General features: G+C 43.2%; 1 protein-coding gene across 1 annotated transcript in view; it reads right to left on the bottom strand.

Annotated features, from left to right (window-relative positions):
- Positions 1-17,118, bottom strand: part of PDLIM4 (PDZ and LIM domain 4) — a 617,535-nt gene extending 600,417 nt beyond the window's left edge. Inside the window, exon 1 of the mRNA XM_078653108.1 lies at positions 16,892-17,118. Coding sequence (XP_078509234.1) covers positions 16,892-16,984 — 93 coding nt within the window. The 5' untranslated portion in view covers positions 16,985-17,118. The remainder of the gene's footprint in view (positions 1-16,891) is intronic.
- Positions 17,119-17,438: the final 320 nt, after the last annotated feature.

Here is a 17,438-nt window from a genome sequence, read left to right as displayed (position 1 = left end):
GCCATATATTAGAAACTGACAGCAGTGTACGTAACGTAGACAGACAGGACCATTACAGGTTCTAGCCAGCTGTTATTATTATGCTTTTTCATCAATGAGCTATACATTAGTTTTCCCCAACTTTTCCAATAACGTCGATTATCCCTCACATCTAAGCAGCAATAAATGCCAACAGAGCACATTGACACCAGCCAGTGAGAAACCCCTGAACTGCTAAAGCGCGTAAGATCAGGTATTTGGTTCGGAATATTGCACAAATGCACTTAACATAACATGTACCCCGAGAGAGACGGAGGTCGCCATCATTTTTAAAATTTTGCAGAATCCACTTTGGATACCACTATGCAGGAGACCCACTCTGATTGACCACTGCAGCGTTGATAGTGCTTCTGCCTTTTGCCTAGCCATGATGTCACATATACATGTTCTAGAGGGGTGACTTGTCATTAGAGCTGGAGCAGCTGAAGAGACCAAGTGTGTTTACCAGGGAGGCAATACATATACGTTTAATACTATTTCTACGTGTCCTCTTCAGTACAATCACATACATAATAAGTGTAAACTTCTAGCTACTCTGAAAGTAGAGGGTTCAGATCAAATAGTAATTGCAGTGCAGTTGAAGTTATTGAGTCATGTGTGCCTTCCCTTTCACTTACACCAGTGTGACCCAAAAATGTTAATACCTTTTTCCACAGTATTGCCATTTGAGCTCTAAATATTCCCTTGCTATAAGTTTATACATTACTATTGTGGTCATTTTCACTCCTCAAAAATTAAATTCTGAGTCCTATTATTCAGTTATTTGATATACCACCTCGAACCCAGCCCCAACGAGCAGTGGAGCACCTCAGTCCTGAGCTGGTGAATGTAAAACAGCCTGCATGCAAGGGAACGCTTTAAACCAGATAAGAGTAAACAAAACCAGACATGATGGAGAAGAAGGTGGAAACGTACCCGGGTCAGTAATTGCGCATGGTGTGGTTTTCTTTTTACATCGTAAATATTAACCATTTGAGGCACAAGTGAGAGAAAAATAAGATTGCTTGATCACTAGCCTAACTCTGAACTAGAAGCAGCGGTATAACAAATTCCGCAGCCCTCACAGAAGGGAAGGTGGCATGGGTCTTAGCGGGTTTCGATATGATAACTTTGCTGCTGCCGGCTGCTATGTGAAGTGTTGCGCTTGGTTATAAAAAAGCTTCCTGCAGGAAGTGGCATGGAGTCGCGTTTGCCCCGAATCGCAGGTTACAGGTACAAAACACCCAGCTGCCGCCTCCGAGGTGGGCGTGCTGCACAGAGGTAACTAACAACTTTACTTCAGTAGGTGGGTGGGAGTGCCCTTGGAAGTCGGTGGGGGAGGGTTTACGGATATTTGGACATTGTGGGACATCTGGAGCATGGTGGCATATGCACAAAACAAACACCATCGCAGTTGGTTTCGTTATTACAATACCTGATGATGCTGAGGTTCTCCACGGGGGATATTCGCTCCAGTTTGCAGCGCGCCATTTGAGTCGCCTAATGCGATCGCAAAAAAAAGTGAGTGGTGACGCAAAGGGGTGACTCGAGTGGTGCACATGCGCGTCACAGCAAGTATTACCTTGCCGGCCACCAGCTTGCTATTGCGGGCACGCGCGCACGCTCTTGTGGCATTCCAGCAAGCTGGTCGCTGGGAAAGTAGCACTTTTAAAAGCAGCTACTAAATGTCTCAGCAAGATCAGAGCATGCGCTGGATCAGGCCGAGACCTAAAAAGGGTGGTATCGATGTTCCATTATATACAAGTACAAATAGAAACATATAGCTTAACGCTGTTAATGAAACCACCACTCTTTTCCCAGGAGCATAAGGATTAAGGACCTGATTTAGAGTATGGTGAGCAGGTTTGGTGCCTTGAATGCAATGGATAGCCTGTTCGATGAATTACAAACGCCAGAGGATTTAGTGCACTTGTACTAGAGTGGAAGGGATATCGGAAAAGTTTGTGATGGAGTAACCCATCTGCCAAACTCTAAACTGGATCCTAAAATTCAGGACTATGCCAAACCTTCCCACCAAAAAACATTTGGGAATAGGCCCCAAACGCACCCTGTCAAACACATTTAAGATGGTAACTTGTGTTTTTGATACAGTGCCTAATCTTTTTTCCATTTCTAAGCACTGTAAATAGCTGCATTTCTGTTACCACTACAACACCACCAACCATCCAACTGCTCCCTGCGCCAATGAACTTATTAAAAATGTCTGTGACCTGTGAATTCTATTTATAAACACACCTCTGGCAGTAATACTCAACCGGATACTGAGCCCGGCCAATCCGCATCAACATTATGGCTTCCAAAAATATTATTAGGGAGTCTTGGAAAGCTTTCTTATTTATTTCCAGTCATTCCCTTCTTATGCACGGGTCATATTTTCCACGTCTGCACTGATACCTACTGGTGAGGACAGAGTGAGTCGTCAGCTGATGCCGGGCAGGCCCAAAAAGCCACTCTGTCCAGACAGATGTTTCTGCTCTTAGGGCCAGTGATGAATGGGCGGACCAAATTATTTCTTCCATTCTGAAAGCATGTGACAGCGTGATGGAGCTCGGGAGCCTTTCCAGTCTACTGCGAAAATAAAAGTGCTCTTGATGAAGAGAGATGGAAACATGGACGTCCAATATGTAACACTGCCATGAGAAGAAACAGAGCAGCGCGCTTGGCAGAGCACCCACCCGGCTGCGAGAGCAATAAAACACACTACCAGAGGTGTTTGCTCTCAAGATTCCCATGGGCATTCCTTTTTGACTATGTGTAGTATATGTGTCGATCAAGAGAAAGTATTACTTCCTATGAGAAACCGTTAGAAGGTTTAATCGTAATGTGACCAACTCTACCAGCACTAACCCCATTTGATTTACTGACCGATCAAATGACCAATGGGCGTAATGTGACCAACTCTCTACCAGCACTAACTCCATTTGATTTATTGACAGATCGAATGACCAATGGGCGTAATGTGACCAACTCTCTACCAGCACTAACCTCATTTGATTTATTGACCGATCGAATGACCAATGGGCGCAATGTGACCAACTCTCTACCAGCACTAACCCCATTTGATTTATTCAGCGATCGAATGACCAATGGGCGTAATGTGACCAACTCTCTACCAGCACTAACCCCATTTGATTTATTGACCGATCAAATGACCAATGGGCATAATGTGACCAACTCTCTACCAGCACTAACCCCATTTGATTTATTGATCGATCGAATGACCAATGGGCAATCTGTTTATTGGATCCAAGTTACTGGAGGACAAGGTGGTGCACTTGAAGGTTACGACAACTACCATTCTCCCCACTCTTCCTTCGGTTACTGCCTGGTCCATGCAGGTGGTAAACAGTCATAATGAGAATCTGGTCCATGTATGACCTTTTCTAACTTCTACAGACCGCAGGCTAGTTATAGCCCTGGGCGTAGCTACCACTGGTAGAGCAGGTGTGGTGGCACCGGAGCCCAGAGCCCCCAGGGGTCCATTGAACCTTGAAAATTCCTGTGGTTACTACCACAACAGCAGTCAAAGGGGCCATGTTTTGTGCATGCACCCCTTGGTACGCTACTGGGTACAGTGTATTGTTCTAGAAATGTTACTACCTCACAACCTCATTCACTCCCTCACTCACTCACATCCTTACTCATTTTCTTGTTCCAAGGACTTTCAATGTATGAAATGGCCGCTCCATGTATCTCTTCCTCCTTAGAAGGCGACCCCTTGCCTCATTTCTGCTTCCATCTCAGTAGAACATCCCTCCACCCGAACTTCTTTGAAAATCTGACTACTTTGTCCCAATGCATCGATCTTGCAGAAGCTTTTTTTCTTAATGCCTAGTACTAATATTTTCTATAGCGCAAAGCAATACGGTGGATTTAAAACAGCGGGAACATGGGAGTGCACCTGCACATTTGATACCCTTAGCCTTTAAAGTGCTCTTTTCCATCAAATGCCATTGTATCACTCTTAAAAAGAAGTGTTTTTATTTTGTAATAAAACAATGTAGAGTTTGAAGCTGGGTTTACAGTAAGAGTGAACTGAGAAAGCCAGAAGGCGCACATATTGAGGTAGAGTGAAAGATTGAAGACGCCTAATGCAGAGATTCAAAATCCTGTTGAACCAATGCAGCTAGAGGCAGCATCCAAGCACTCAGAGCTAGGCCAGCTCAGTGAGCTGGATAGAGCAGGAGACTGCCCCCCTAGACAGGGAAACAGGGCCGCTTTAGCACTGGTGGCGCCTGGTGTGACAATCATTTTTGGCACCCCCACACCCATGACCGCCTACTCGGATTCTCTCACACCACAGGGAAAATAGCCTCTCATCTCTCCAATGATAAGGTATTGCTAAACACAGCCCCCCACCCCAAGGTCAGCACCCCCTCCACAGATCAGCACCCAGTGCGGTTGCACCGGTCGCACTGCCTTAAAGCCGGCCCTGCATGCAAAGGCTGCTTCCGCAGTAGAGTCAGACCGGAGCGATGAGCAGTCAAGCTCTACTGATAACTTACCTTCTCACAACTCTGCTGGAAGGAGACATTTCCTGCAATGAAAATAAGGTTTTGTGGACTCATTTTCCTGCATCGAAAAATGTGCACACAAAATAAATTTGTGGAGTAATTCTATTCCTTTAAACAGATGTTGCATAGTTTTTATTACTATGCAGCCTACATTAGGCTGATTCTATACCCTCAGTTTTGCACACACAAAAATAATCAGAATGAGCATTATCAAAGTTGCTCACCTTTGCTGTTTTACCAGTTAAATGGTCAAACATGACATTTTATTGGAAGCATGAGAGAGTAGGTGGGAATCTTAGGTACTAACTTGGACTGTATGCAGTCATACTATACTCACAATAAAAAAAAATCAGGATTATGACATCTGAATCACTCAGTTGACAGACCTGTAGTGACATTCACTAGGATATGCCGATAGCCTCAGGTAATTTGGTAACTCTGCAATCACACCGCCACTTACAGCAGGACGCAATAGCACTCAGATTTATCTGGTGTAGGGAATAATTTGGGGAAACAGATAAATTGCACATGCTGCCTGGATCTAATTTTTCACTCGACAAGAAAGACCTTCCCTGCTTTAACGGCAACAAAATAGAGATCCAGCTGCTAAGTGGCACTGACAACCCATTGACCCAATTTCAAGAAACAATCCCAGAACAAAGTCAGAAATCCGAGCATATTCTTCAGCAGAGAATCTAACCATCTCCCACAGGTTAACCCTATAATCAATGTGGGCAATTTTTAAAGTTTCCATGTCCAGCAAAATTCTACAAGTACATTAAATTAACTGTTGGCACAAGCTCATTAATACCTGATCATGGTGCCCCTTGACAACTTTCAAGCTCATGTTATACACATCATACTCCTTATAAAGGTAATTGACACATTAATGCAAGTAAAAAATCAAGTGAAGAGGCAGGGAACCTCCCTGAAAAACACAACCATTTCAATCCCTCTTTGAAGCAGTTCCACTGACTTCTGCAGGAATCCAGGTCTGGGAACCACATTCAGGACATTCTGCCTCGAAAGCCAATGGTATACGGAGACACAGACCTACACGGTGGGTCAGCCCCTAAGGGCCAATGCTCAGGCAGCAGTCAGATCATCCACCAACAGAAGGTCAAGTGCCTAAAACACTGAACATTTCCAAGGCATCTACGAGAGGGCAACCCAACCATCTCCACTAAAAGCGCCTGAAAACTGATCAATCAGAGGTGAAGAAGGCCTTCAAGGGATTTCGTTTGACTAAAGGAATTGTATTAATTGCAACTTGTTTGAAGGGTGAGTCATATAAGAACAACCACCAAAGTGTCTTTAGACAACAGCATTAAATGTGAATTATGAACACAGTACACACGGGAAATCCTATTTATATGAAAATATATGTATTTTTATATAGCAGAAATTTAAGAGTAGATAAAAAGTAAACAAATCAGCAATATGTCTGAAAAGGTGTCAAATCAAATTAGTCAGACAGTTCATAACAAAACATCAGCTCCATCATAAATAGCAAAGCGACTGATCTCCTCATGAGAATAGACGTCACTTGAGAACAACAAGTTTCTCTGGAGTTGATGGCAAGGTCGACGTTTCGGTCTTGTGCGCCAGTCCCTCAGACCATCATCAGGACAATAGGTATTGCAAAAAAGAGAGGACTCTTCTATTCTTTGTTAATCCAGCATGAAACTTATGCATGGAATATTGAAGCTTGTCTGAACATGAAACTATGTTCAAATCCGTAATCAAGGCACTGATATATAATCTAGAATGTCGTGTAAATATTGGGACCAGCAGAGAAATCGGCAATGGCAGTGCAAACGCTGCACCTCAGTTCGTGAGATTTACTGATATTTTCAGTTAAAGCGTCGTAATGAACCGGCAGCAGTCAGGATCAAAAGACGGTACCATGATCAAGAGACTGGCTCTCGAAACGCGTAATGTTAGTTAATAAAACCTTGTTTTTCCTGCACTGAGAGTGCGCTGTTATTTGGATCGTGGGAGAGATAAGATTGTCGGCAGTGGCTCCACTGACGTGTAACGAACCACCAGACCACGGGCAGATTTCCATGGAGGAGCTGAGTTGTCCTGACAAAATATATACATATGTATACATATATATATATATATATACATATATATATATATCACAAAAACTTGTGACACTGTCTTCTCCGCCTGCATGCGAAATGACGAGGGCAGACCTTCTTGGTGCAAAATTAATTTATTTTCTCCAGTGTACCATCTTGACGCGTTTCGGACGTCCAAGCGGCCTTGATCACATGACAACGCTTAGTTCTTACCCCACATTTTTAAAGTGCCAGTGCAAGCCCAATTAAGAGACATAGAAAACATACTTCCATAGTTCTGGGGGTCTCATGTACAAAGCGGAATATCGAAGACATACATGTGTATCTGCTTAAATGCTTTAAGAGTTGTACTGTACTTTTTACAAACTTCATATAAGCTTTTTAAACATTATATTTGTACATGATTGACAACATTTCTTGCTTAAATGCATTTAGTAGACCCAATTTTTAATGACTCTCAATAAGGGCAGAAAAGAAAATTTGGTGATAAATAAAGTGTTTTAAAATTACTACAGCTCCCTAATGGAGGAAATGGAATCAGATTCCACTGTATACTTCTTGTTAATTAGGCAGACACAAGTAGGTACCCCTATTCAAAGAAAAGGTGAAAACCTATTGTATGTGGAAAACGGTCCCGATATTCACATTCCCGGAGACATGTATACACAGTTTATTCAGAAACTTATATACTATAACTCCCACATTCGCCACTCCTTTGTTAGGGTTGTTAGTTCAGAATACAGACCATAGCTCAGTGGCTGATACTGCAAAGTGTACAATGAATAGCTTAAATGCTGACTACTAACAACAATCCCTATCTAAATAAAGTGACTTTGTACTACAATATCGAGGATAAAGTGATTTTGTGCTACAGTACTTGGTGATACTGTGCAAAACTATGCTGAAACTGTGCAAATTTCATATTTAAGTCAGGTTTGGACAGATGTAAAGACAATGCTGTTATACAGAGGTTATTTCATCTACTTTCTTGTTTGACCTTTGATGAGGAAAGGGCTATTCACTAAAAGCATATATATACAAATACACAATAAATATCCAATTTAATACATGCCAATAACCCATTCTAAATTGACCAGTAAAAAGACAAAAAGATAAAAACTACCCTCCCGTCTAAAAAATAATCACTAAAATCTGGGTATACCAATCAATAAAAACTGTGTATTAATAAGCTGGTCTTTTTGTTACCAATAGCGATGCCTGATGGTGACTACGGGTTCAGTTATCCTCGCCACTTTATGATGGTACCTTTATCAGTTTTATCTCAGTATTGTTAATGCTTTCTAAGTCGCCACTAAATGTATAAAATGTAATACTACGCTGCAGGTAAAAGAGGGGTACGTTATTGTAGAAAGGTATGGAGATCTTCCGTAGCGTTTAATCCACCCGGAGACTTAGAGTTGAACTCTAAAATGTAGGTTGTCTCCAGGCATCGCAATTTGGCCTCTCTATCCCCTCCTCTTCTCATTACAGGAACAGCTTCAATCGCATATTAACGTAAATGCTGTGGATTGCTACCATGTACTGACTGGGAATGCCTGGCAACTGGGTATGTCTGATCTTTATTAGTTATTGCCTTCAGATGTTGCAGGACCGTTTATGAACTGCCAGTTTGGTGCTGCCTATATATTTTAGTTGACATTCACATTCCAAGACATAAACACAATATTCGGTTTTACAAGTAAGATGTTGCTTGATTTCTCTAATGTTCTTGGAAAAGGCAGTTGTGTATGTTTTAGTATTGCTTCCAAGCTAGCAGGCTTTATAGGTTAAACATTTATAAAACCCCTTCCCAGTGTTCAACCACGTATCCTTCCAATAGCTCTCCTGGCTATTCTTGGCCAGCATATTACCCATACTCACTGATCTTCTGAAGGAGATAGATGGATTAATGGGCATCAGATCACCTATCACATGGTCTTCCTGGATAAAGTACCAGTTATGTCTAATGATGCTCCTACGTTCTTTCTCCTGCTTTGAGTATGTTAAAATGAGCCTCACGGGTTGTTGCTTTGTTTCTACAGCTTGCTGCGGGCTCTGAGCTTTGTACACAAGGAGATCCTCCCTGGTCCTCACTAGTGATTTATTTATAGCAGCCTCCACAGTTTCCTTGCTGTAGCCCCTGGCTAGAAATCTGGCACCACTCTCCAATTGTTTAATTCTTGCATCCTCCAGATCACTACAGATACGTCGGATCCGGAGCATCTCCTCATAGGGGATACTTCTGATTAAATGTGGAGGGTGGGCACTCGACGCGTGTAAAAGTGTATTCCCCACAGTCGGTTTTCTAAAAAGGGTAGTGGTTAAAACCTTATTCTCAACTAAGATCTCAACATCTAAAAAGGTCACTGTACGTTTGCTGATGTTAAAAGTGAATTTCAAGTTAAAATCATTTTCATTGATTTCATATATGAATTCTAGCGCACTTTCCTCACTACCTCTCCATACAATAAAAAGATCATCTATGAACCGCAGCCAAGAAACTATTTTTGTGGTGTATACCTCTTCATGTTTGTGCATGAGGACCAGCTCCTGCCACCATCCCATAAACAAACAGGCATAACTGGGGGAGAAGCTGGCCCCCATCTCAACACCCTGAACTTGATGATAAAACTGACCATTAAAAATAAACATATTGTTGTCAAGGCAGAAACGTAACATGTCTAACAACATTCGTGAGTGCTGTGCGTACATCATCAACCTTTTACTTAACCCCTTCCACGCTGATGACGAGCTGGGCTCGTCATGAGGTAGCCTCCTCGCACGCTCATGACGAGCCCAGCTCGTCACGTAACATGCGCTTTTAAAAATCTCCGCGTACGAGCGGAATTCCGCCCGCACACATGCGGTTAAAAAGTACTCCACTGCTTTTAACCAATCTCGGTGTCTTATGCATGTATACAAAGAGCATACATCCAACGTTATAAGTAATAGATTTGAGTCCCAGGACAGATCCTTGATTTTGTTTAGAAAGTCACTGGTATCCTGTACATAAGACCCGAGTTGTTTCATGTGCACCTAAAGAAAAAAATCAATATATATATATGTGTGTGTGTGTGTGTGTGTATATATATATATATATATATATATCCTGAAAGTCATCTCACCCACAGGAATTCAATCTCCACAGAGACAACGCGAACCCAAAGTCGTGCTGCAATATTTTTATTTTTCACCCAGCACCTCCGCCATGACGCGTTTCGGTCCTCCTCGGACCTTGATCACATATTTTCTAGTGCTATGAAGGGCTGGAACACTACCACTGGCCCGGTTAATAAAAATATATCCTTAAAGTACACTGATAATGGTGCTGGTCTGAAACAAACTGACACAGAATACCAATAAAAATAGAATTAGTGAAGAAAAATGCACATCCTTGTGAAAGCAGCAAGAAAGTAACACATAACTAAAATGAAACCGCTTACACTGAATGCAATTTTCTGTGTAGTAATGTAAAAAATATATATCACAGCATAGAACCTAAGCTTCAACTGCAGAAGGTTGCCTCTTTTTCAGTAGAATCAAAACAATCAGCTTTAAAAATCCTAGTTACTCGAGTCGGGGTACCACGCGGGTGGACGGCGTCCCCCTACTTATTTTACCAGGAGCTCGATTGCTGGAGTGAATGGAGCCACACATTCACTCTTTGGCCTCTCTGTGGCAAGATCGGAGCTCATTCAGAACGCTGTTCACGCGCTGGCTTCCCTGATGCAATCACATCTAAGGGATGAACGAGGGGAGGCAATAAATCTGATGGTGCAAGCCACCTTTCGTGACGTCACTTCCTGTCGTGACGTCAGCGTCACCTCACTTCTTTTTTTATGACTTGTGCCCTGGGCTTACCCTAAACGATTAGTCAAAATGTAATCTTAGAATTTTGCTGCCGAAAACCATGACTAAATGGCACTAAAATGCAGCAAATTAGCACAGGCTTACAATATGGCCCCCGGTGGTGAATTACTATAAATGTAAAGTGGTCAATGCCACCTCCGTTCAAATGTGCACCACTTGAACAGTTTATGTTGTCCGGCCCTAGATGTGCAAGAGACTCCACGAAGTCATCTCACCGACTCCTCTGGAGCCCAAACATGCACAGCTGTCTTGGCATCAAGAGCAACGGAACTACTGGTGCAAAATAATTTGTAACAACCATAACTCTAACGTGCAAGCACAATTTCCTCTTTTGCTCACTATTAGAGCACAACTTCATTTTTTTAAAACAGACACTTCAGAACCTGATGAGATTCTGAGTGAGCAGCCCATATTCGGTGATACATTTAGCTCGCAGGAGGTCAGCAATTTCGGAGCCCAGAAATTTGGCACACGTGATCAATATCTTGTTGATTTTTCCGAGTGACTTCAAAAGCTATGCCGAGTTTACATTTAAAATATGAACGTCAAAATAGCATGTGCGTGTTGAGTGACCTCAACGCACGTGTGTTCCTGTCAATCAGGAGCCTGCAGCATTTCCCATTTTAGATCAGATTTTTCTGTCAGTCAACCAAGGTCACATCTGTGAGTGTTCTTTGCTTAATTGCTTCTTCATATTTTAATGGTTTCTCCAAGACGCCGTTTTTGAAGGCGCTAAATTGAACTTTAGCATGTAATCTGGACCTATATGGCTGGATCTTGATGCTAAGTGTTAACATTACACTAATCTATTTAGGGTTAAAATCTGTAAAATGGATCGAAGTAAAATGATAGCTCAGGCTACTCAGAAGAGGCCTGCACAAACATTACAGTGCCCACAAAAAAAATATGACTTCAGCCCTCTAGCTACTGTTGCAGAAGCTTGAACAATGGACACTGTAGTAACACCACATACAAAGGAAATGAACAGAGATGCATGCCCCCCCTCACAAAGAAAAGTTCATTAGGATTCAGCTTCTGTTCCTATGCCAATGACAAAAGTACTCGTGACACTGGATGGGTGTCAAAGAGCTCAGGCAGCAATCACCCACACAAGCTCTTGAAGGAGTTTGATTGACTGAAATTAAGTGGTGACATCATTGAGGCATTAACCAATGGAGAAGAGCTGTGGTCAACTTCTACCTGCACTCTGTATAATTTTCAGCAACATTCAACAGTAAAGACTATGAGCTTCTCACTCTTACACTCAACTCTAATACAAGCCTGTGTTTTATGATCTAAGAACAATAAGAATAATAGCTATGTACCGCCTCCTTCAACATAGGGTAGACGATTGAATGGTGTGATCTTATCAGTGCTCAACCACCCAAATTGCTGGTTTCGGTGGATCCGTGATACCTGCTCAAGAAGCTACAGATGGCCTGACATTTCACAGCATGTCACTTGCTTCTGGTGCAAATTATGGTAGGAATTAGCTGGTATTTATAATTTGCTCAGAAAGTCTCATTTTATATTTCACAATGGCTATTATGCTAGAGGCAGGGGAAACGGGCAGAGGGCTACCTGGGTAGTGTATTTGAGAGAGAGACCCATTAGGAGGGTTTTAAGGGACCTAAAACATAAGCAGCTACCCAGGGCCAACCTAATCAGAAGACCGGTATTGTGCAGTAGGCTCATACAGAAAATGGGGTGGGTAATCAAAGAAGGCCTATTAATCTATATGACATGTGCAAGACAGAGATGCTGTCAGATAAGTAAACTGATGCCACATGGGCAAGAATGGGAGTTGGTGAGCATTATCCATGGGCCTTTTCAATGGCTGGGATACTGCCAACTACTGCACAAATGCACCTCATAAGTGAGCAGCAACGTGGGAGAACAGCATGTGCAGAAAGTACACAATCTATAAGAGGTCCAGATTTCAGACTCATGATGGGAATATGGGGGCATAATGTGGGGAGGTATTCACACCCATAGACCTTCTCATGCTTTCAGTGTCCCTTAAAGGCAGACAGACACGTGGGGTCAGCCTAGGTTGGGTCATGGCTCAGCCATAGCCAGACTAGCACTGTGCACATGCGAGGGTGAGAGACGAAGGGCATTTGGGGATTTCTGCCCTGCCAGCACAAGAACAAATTAACTCACTCCATGTTACCCTCCTGACTTCACAACTCAAGTGAGACTCGTTTTCTTTCTTAGCCCAAACAGGTCCTTGCTCCTTCGAGGTCTATATGACTAGGCATCCTCCTGCCCTTCTAGTATTTCTTCTGAGACAACGTACATGGTCATTGTTAGAAGGGAATACGTTTTCAGGGCAAAAAGAGGCAATATTGAGAAAAGAGCTGAAACAATGGAAGCAGATTAAAGACAGCAGAATGGTAAGTAACACACTCCAAATTTACATAGAGCCACATGGTCCGCAGCGGTAGACATGCATGTCTCTCAGTGGGTTATCAGGAGCTACAGAAGGCCTGCACAGTGCACTGAAGTTGAGTTTGGGAGATCAGGGGTTACAGTGGAGGGTGGTTAGAGGTAAAGGTGGTGGAGGAACCAGCAACAGAGAAAGGAGAAGGTCACACCTGAGGAAATAAACAATACACACACACAATAAAAGAGCAGACTAGTCGGGATGCGGACCCTAAAAAGGGTTTTTTAGCAGCTGTTACAACAGAACACAGTTAACCAGAGCTGAGGAAAAGTCTAATCCACTTTTTTTAAATGACCTTGAGGTCAGCAGAAGTACAAACACGTGTTTTCTCAGTACCTTGCCTGCATCTGAAGAAGGCCTGCACTGGAAGAGAGTGTGGGAGAGAAGGACTGGAAGGAGAGTGGAGAGGTTGCAACAATGGGATCTGAGGGGACTAAAGGGGTAGAAGAAACCAACAACAGAGATTAGGAAATGATACGCCTGAGTTAGAGAGCAATACACACATAGGAATGTATTCATTAGCAAAGCCAATAGATCTCACTTTTTTAAACATGAAATGGCAAAGCAAATCGCTCCGGCTATTTGTTAGAAAAAGTGTTTGGTTAATAGTTGGGTGATTGTGTGAGTTGCTCCTGGTTACCCTAGAAAGAATATATGAGGAAGCAACCTCTTGGGCTCCAACAGAGAAGAAGCTGGGAGTAGGCTGCCCTTGTTGAACAGACTGCATCAGGAGAAGTAATATATATCCTCAAAAAAGAATGCCAGGAGCTTTATCTTTTGACTCTTTTTTATGTTTTAAGTGGTGAATTTAAATGGTCCAAAGAGCAATATATTGCATATTAGATACTTTTGAATTTGGGCCAATATTTGTGGTGCATCTGTAAGAAAACCTGTATGTGTGCATTTTACTTTGGGACGAAAAAAGCTGTAATTCCAGAAAGACGTAATATTTTGGCAGTAAAATAATACAACTGAATGTGTAAGTATGATAAGTGAATAGCCTTAGCCCGTCTCAAAGACAAACAGTGGCACTTGATACATTAAAAAGCCATTAAAAGGTCCTTAGAAAGTCGTTATGTCAGTAGACATACACAAACTGACTTTAAATTACAGACTACCCTTGATTTGCAGTCAATCCAATTAATTTCAACCACATTATTGGTCCCACAAGCCATCAGCAGTGCAACTTGTGTATTTATATTTACACTTCCAAACTAAAAGATTTTGCGGCACCAGTACATGTCAAGAATATTCAGTACTCACAAAACGAAGAATGACGAGGAAGTGGTGGTGGTGGTGGTTTCAGCATCCAACAGATGACAGTGTTTAGCAACCCAACACTAGTTGTGTTTTTGGGCTAGAGACAACTTTAGCTGTCTCACCACCATTTTTCCGAACAATTCAGGATACAAAAATGGTCTGGTCAGTCCTCATAAGCCATTGATCTGTTCAGTGCCATTCATGTGTGGTTTCTACCCACCACATCATGGGGCAATTGGTCAGCCCACTTCTCCCATTGGCCATCTTGCAATGTAAGTGACAGGATTTTAACCTGATCTCATGTGCACCGCCACCTGAAAAAGAGTGCTCTTCTGAAACAGGGCTGGTGTGCCTCGGCTACTGCACCACTCTTTTATTTTTATGTTTATTGATTTTGTAAATTACATATTTTTGCAAAAAAATAATATTTTTTGCTTGCTGAGATCTAATCTGATCTTTTTCCAATGCTTGTTGTAGATTTGTTTTAAGTTCAGTTCAGGGCGTTTCTCACAGGTGTATTTTATGCTTGCAATACAGACACATTATTCTGAGTTCTTGGAAACATTGACAGTGTCTAATCACCTGAAACACGAGTGAAGTTTGAGTGTGACTCCTTGTACTGCAGTGACTCCACGTGTATTCTCCCAGACCACATGGTACAGCAGAAGGAGACCTGGCAAGCTGCTCCTTTTCTCAGTGTTTGGAGACCCACCTGTGAGCAGGGCCTTCTACTCACTAAGTGTTGTGAAATATTCCACTATCCGTGAAGCGCAGCCTTGTGAGTGTGGCTGACAGAAATGGAAAGTACAGCACACTGTGGGTTTAAAGGGTATGATTAAGGACATTCCCCAGAGAAAGCCTGCAGCTAGCGGTGACGTCATACTTCAGTGACTTAGAGCAAGGCTATTTGCACAACACACAAATGACCTGAACGGGGAATAACAGCAAACACAGTTGTGACCCAGCTGGCAGCTGAAGGAAGTGTTGGCGCCAAGTCATATATAACCCAGCCCAAGCTCTGCTTGGGGTGAGTGAGGCGTAAGTAGGAAGGCCTGCGTCATGCACAATAACACCGCAACAGGTATTTACAGACTGGGAATAGGAGCAGCTGGGGGTGGAGCCACGGAGGACAGGCATGCTGTATCTGAGAACTGCGTCATCTTTTCCGTGCTCTAAAGAGAAGTTGTATAAAACAGCTTTTGGACTTGAACAATATTAATACAGTATTTTATGTATCACCACATGTTACAGTTGTGTGACTACCACTGTTAATTAATAGATGATGTTACTATTCAGCTCAGCTGTACTCAATTCATTATTCTAAGAAAGATGAAATGCAGAGTCATTCCTACTGGGACTTAATCACGAAAACCATAGACTATGCCAAGGTTGCCAGATGATTCGATGTCAGTAGAGACTGTGTTTACTCACGGGTTGGAATTATGAGCTTGAATGCATTTACACATCCAATAATTAGTGAAACCTGCCAAAATGTAACAGTGAAAAACATGTGGTATTTACTATATCATGTGGCGTTTGGTGCGTTAAACACCAAAATCCATGTTAGTCCCCATGAACTCGTGATAGGTGTTATTTATCGCACCCATACCCCGTGGTATCCTTATGTATCAGTGGTGATAAATAACACCATCGTACATAAACAGGCCCTATGTTACAAACATATGTATGCAGCAGCAGATACACTAACCCACTGCGCTGCCTTACTGTCTTCAAGTGACTGCCCTTAGGAGCGGCTGCAATTTTTGCTCCACCTAAGTCGTTAATATTCATTACTGCGCCATTGCTGTCGGGAACCACCTGGCCACCACCAGCCCCTCAACAGTCAGTGCGCTACCGACCAGACTACCACAGAGTCTAATCAAAATAGAGCAGCCACGTGCACCATCTGTTGCACTATGGAAACCGGCTCACCCGGGTCGGTGCGAGTCTATGTGACATAGTGACTCCTCCAGACCAATTCCAAAAAGTTGGAGTGTTCTCAAAGACAAGGACTACGTGTCTTCACCTTCAATAGCACAGCAGACCACGCGCGTCCTTCCTCAGCACACTATAAACACCTGGACACATGTGCCCGCCCGACACTGCTGCACCGGCTCTCACACGCACGCGCCAGTGTGTGCCCTGTGATTCACGTGTCCCGCTGCCTGCATCAAAAGCCATGCAGAATACGTGGCTTTGCAGAATCCTGAACCCAAACCTCGCCGCCGCTTGGCATTCCTTCTCAATCCACACTTCAGCATAACCAACTTCACGTCTTAAAATAGCACGCCGTCTCGGTTCTATCACAAAGGGCATGCAGCGAGTTTCATTACATTTTAGAAGTACAGAAGTCGGAAAAGAGAAACCTTGAGAGAACGGTGTGTGGAGGTGGAGTGAGGACAAAGTATGAGACAGAGATGGATGAATGGATGGATGGGCGATTCTGTAGGGTGAGGTGGTCGGAGGGATGGGTTGGGTGATAGATGACATTGATGGATGTAGTCAATGGATGGATAGCTGGGTGAATTAGCAATGTGGATGGATCAGGTGTGTGCATTAATGGGTGGATGACAGGGTAGATAGATAGATCGGTAAACAGTGTATGCACCTATAACTAGAGAATGCAAACACCTCCAAAAGAAAGGAACTCGCCGTTTCTTTCCATCACAACTTACCCTGGAGATGGTCAGAGGGGTGCTGAAATCCTTGCCACCCACCAATCTAAAGCCCCAGGGCGAGGGGCCGTTTATAGTGACCGTCTGCGCCATGGCGGTTTGTGAAGTTTGCTGCTTATCCCGCGGAGCTGCTAGTGCGAACAGCGTGTGAGCAGTAACTCCTGGCCGGGCTGGAGCTCCGCGCGCTGCCTTGCTCCTGCTGAGGTGAGGTTTATCACTGCACTGGACGCAGCCTCCCTCGCAGTGTTACAGGAAACCACAGGCTGCAGGGCGACGAGAGGAGCGAGCGCCCCCTGGTGTGCAGTCCATGCAGCTAACACCACAGACATCTTCATAACTTGAACCAGGCCAGGCACCCGAGAGCTTTGTATTAAGTGACAAACCACTCTTAAAACACGAGTTCGTTCAGGACTCGGAACACTCCAAAACGCAACCCCGTCATCAAATACAACGAATAACTATTTCACATTCCCTGCGAAAATGATTTAAGTTTTCTTGGCATTTTTTCCACTATAACGATCATACCGTACACTTGAATTTGGCACAG

The sequence above is a fragment of the Lissotriton helveticus genome, chromosome 7 (genome assembly GCF_964261635.1).
Source record: "Lissotriton helveticus chromosome 7, aLisHel1.1, whole genome shotgun sequence".
NCBI classification, from domain to species: Eukaryota; Metazoa; Chordata; class Amphibia; order Caudata; family Salamandridae; genus Lissotriton; species Lissotriton helveticus.
Note: the sequence above shows the minus strand (reverse complement) of the source record. Positions and strands in the feature narration are given on the sequence as shown.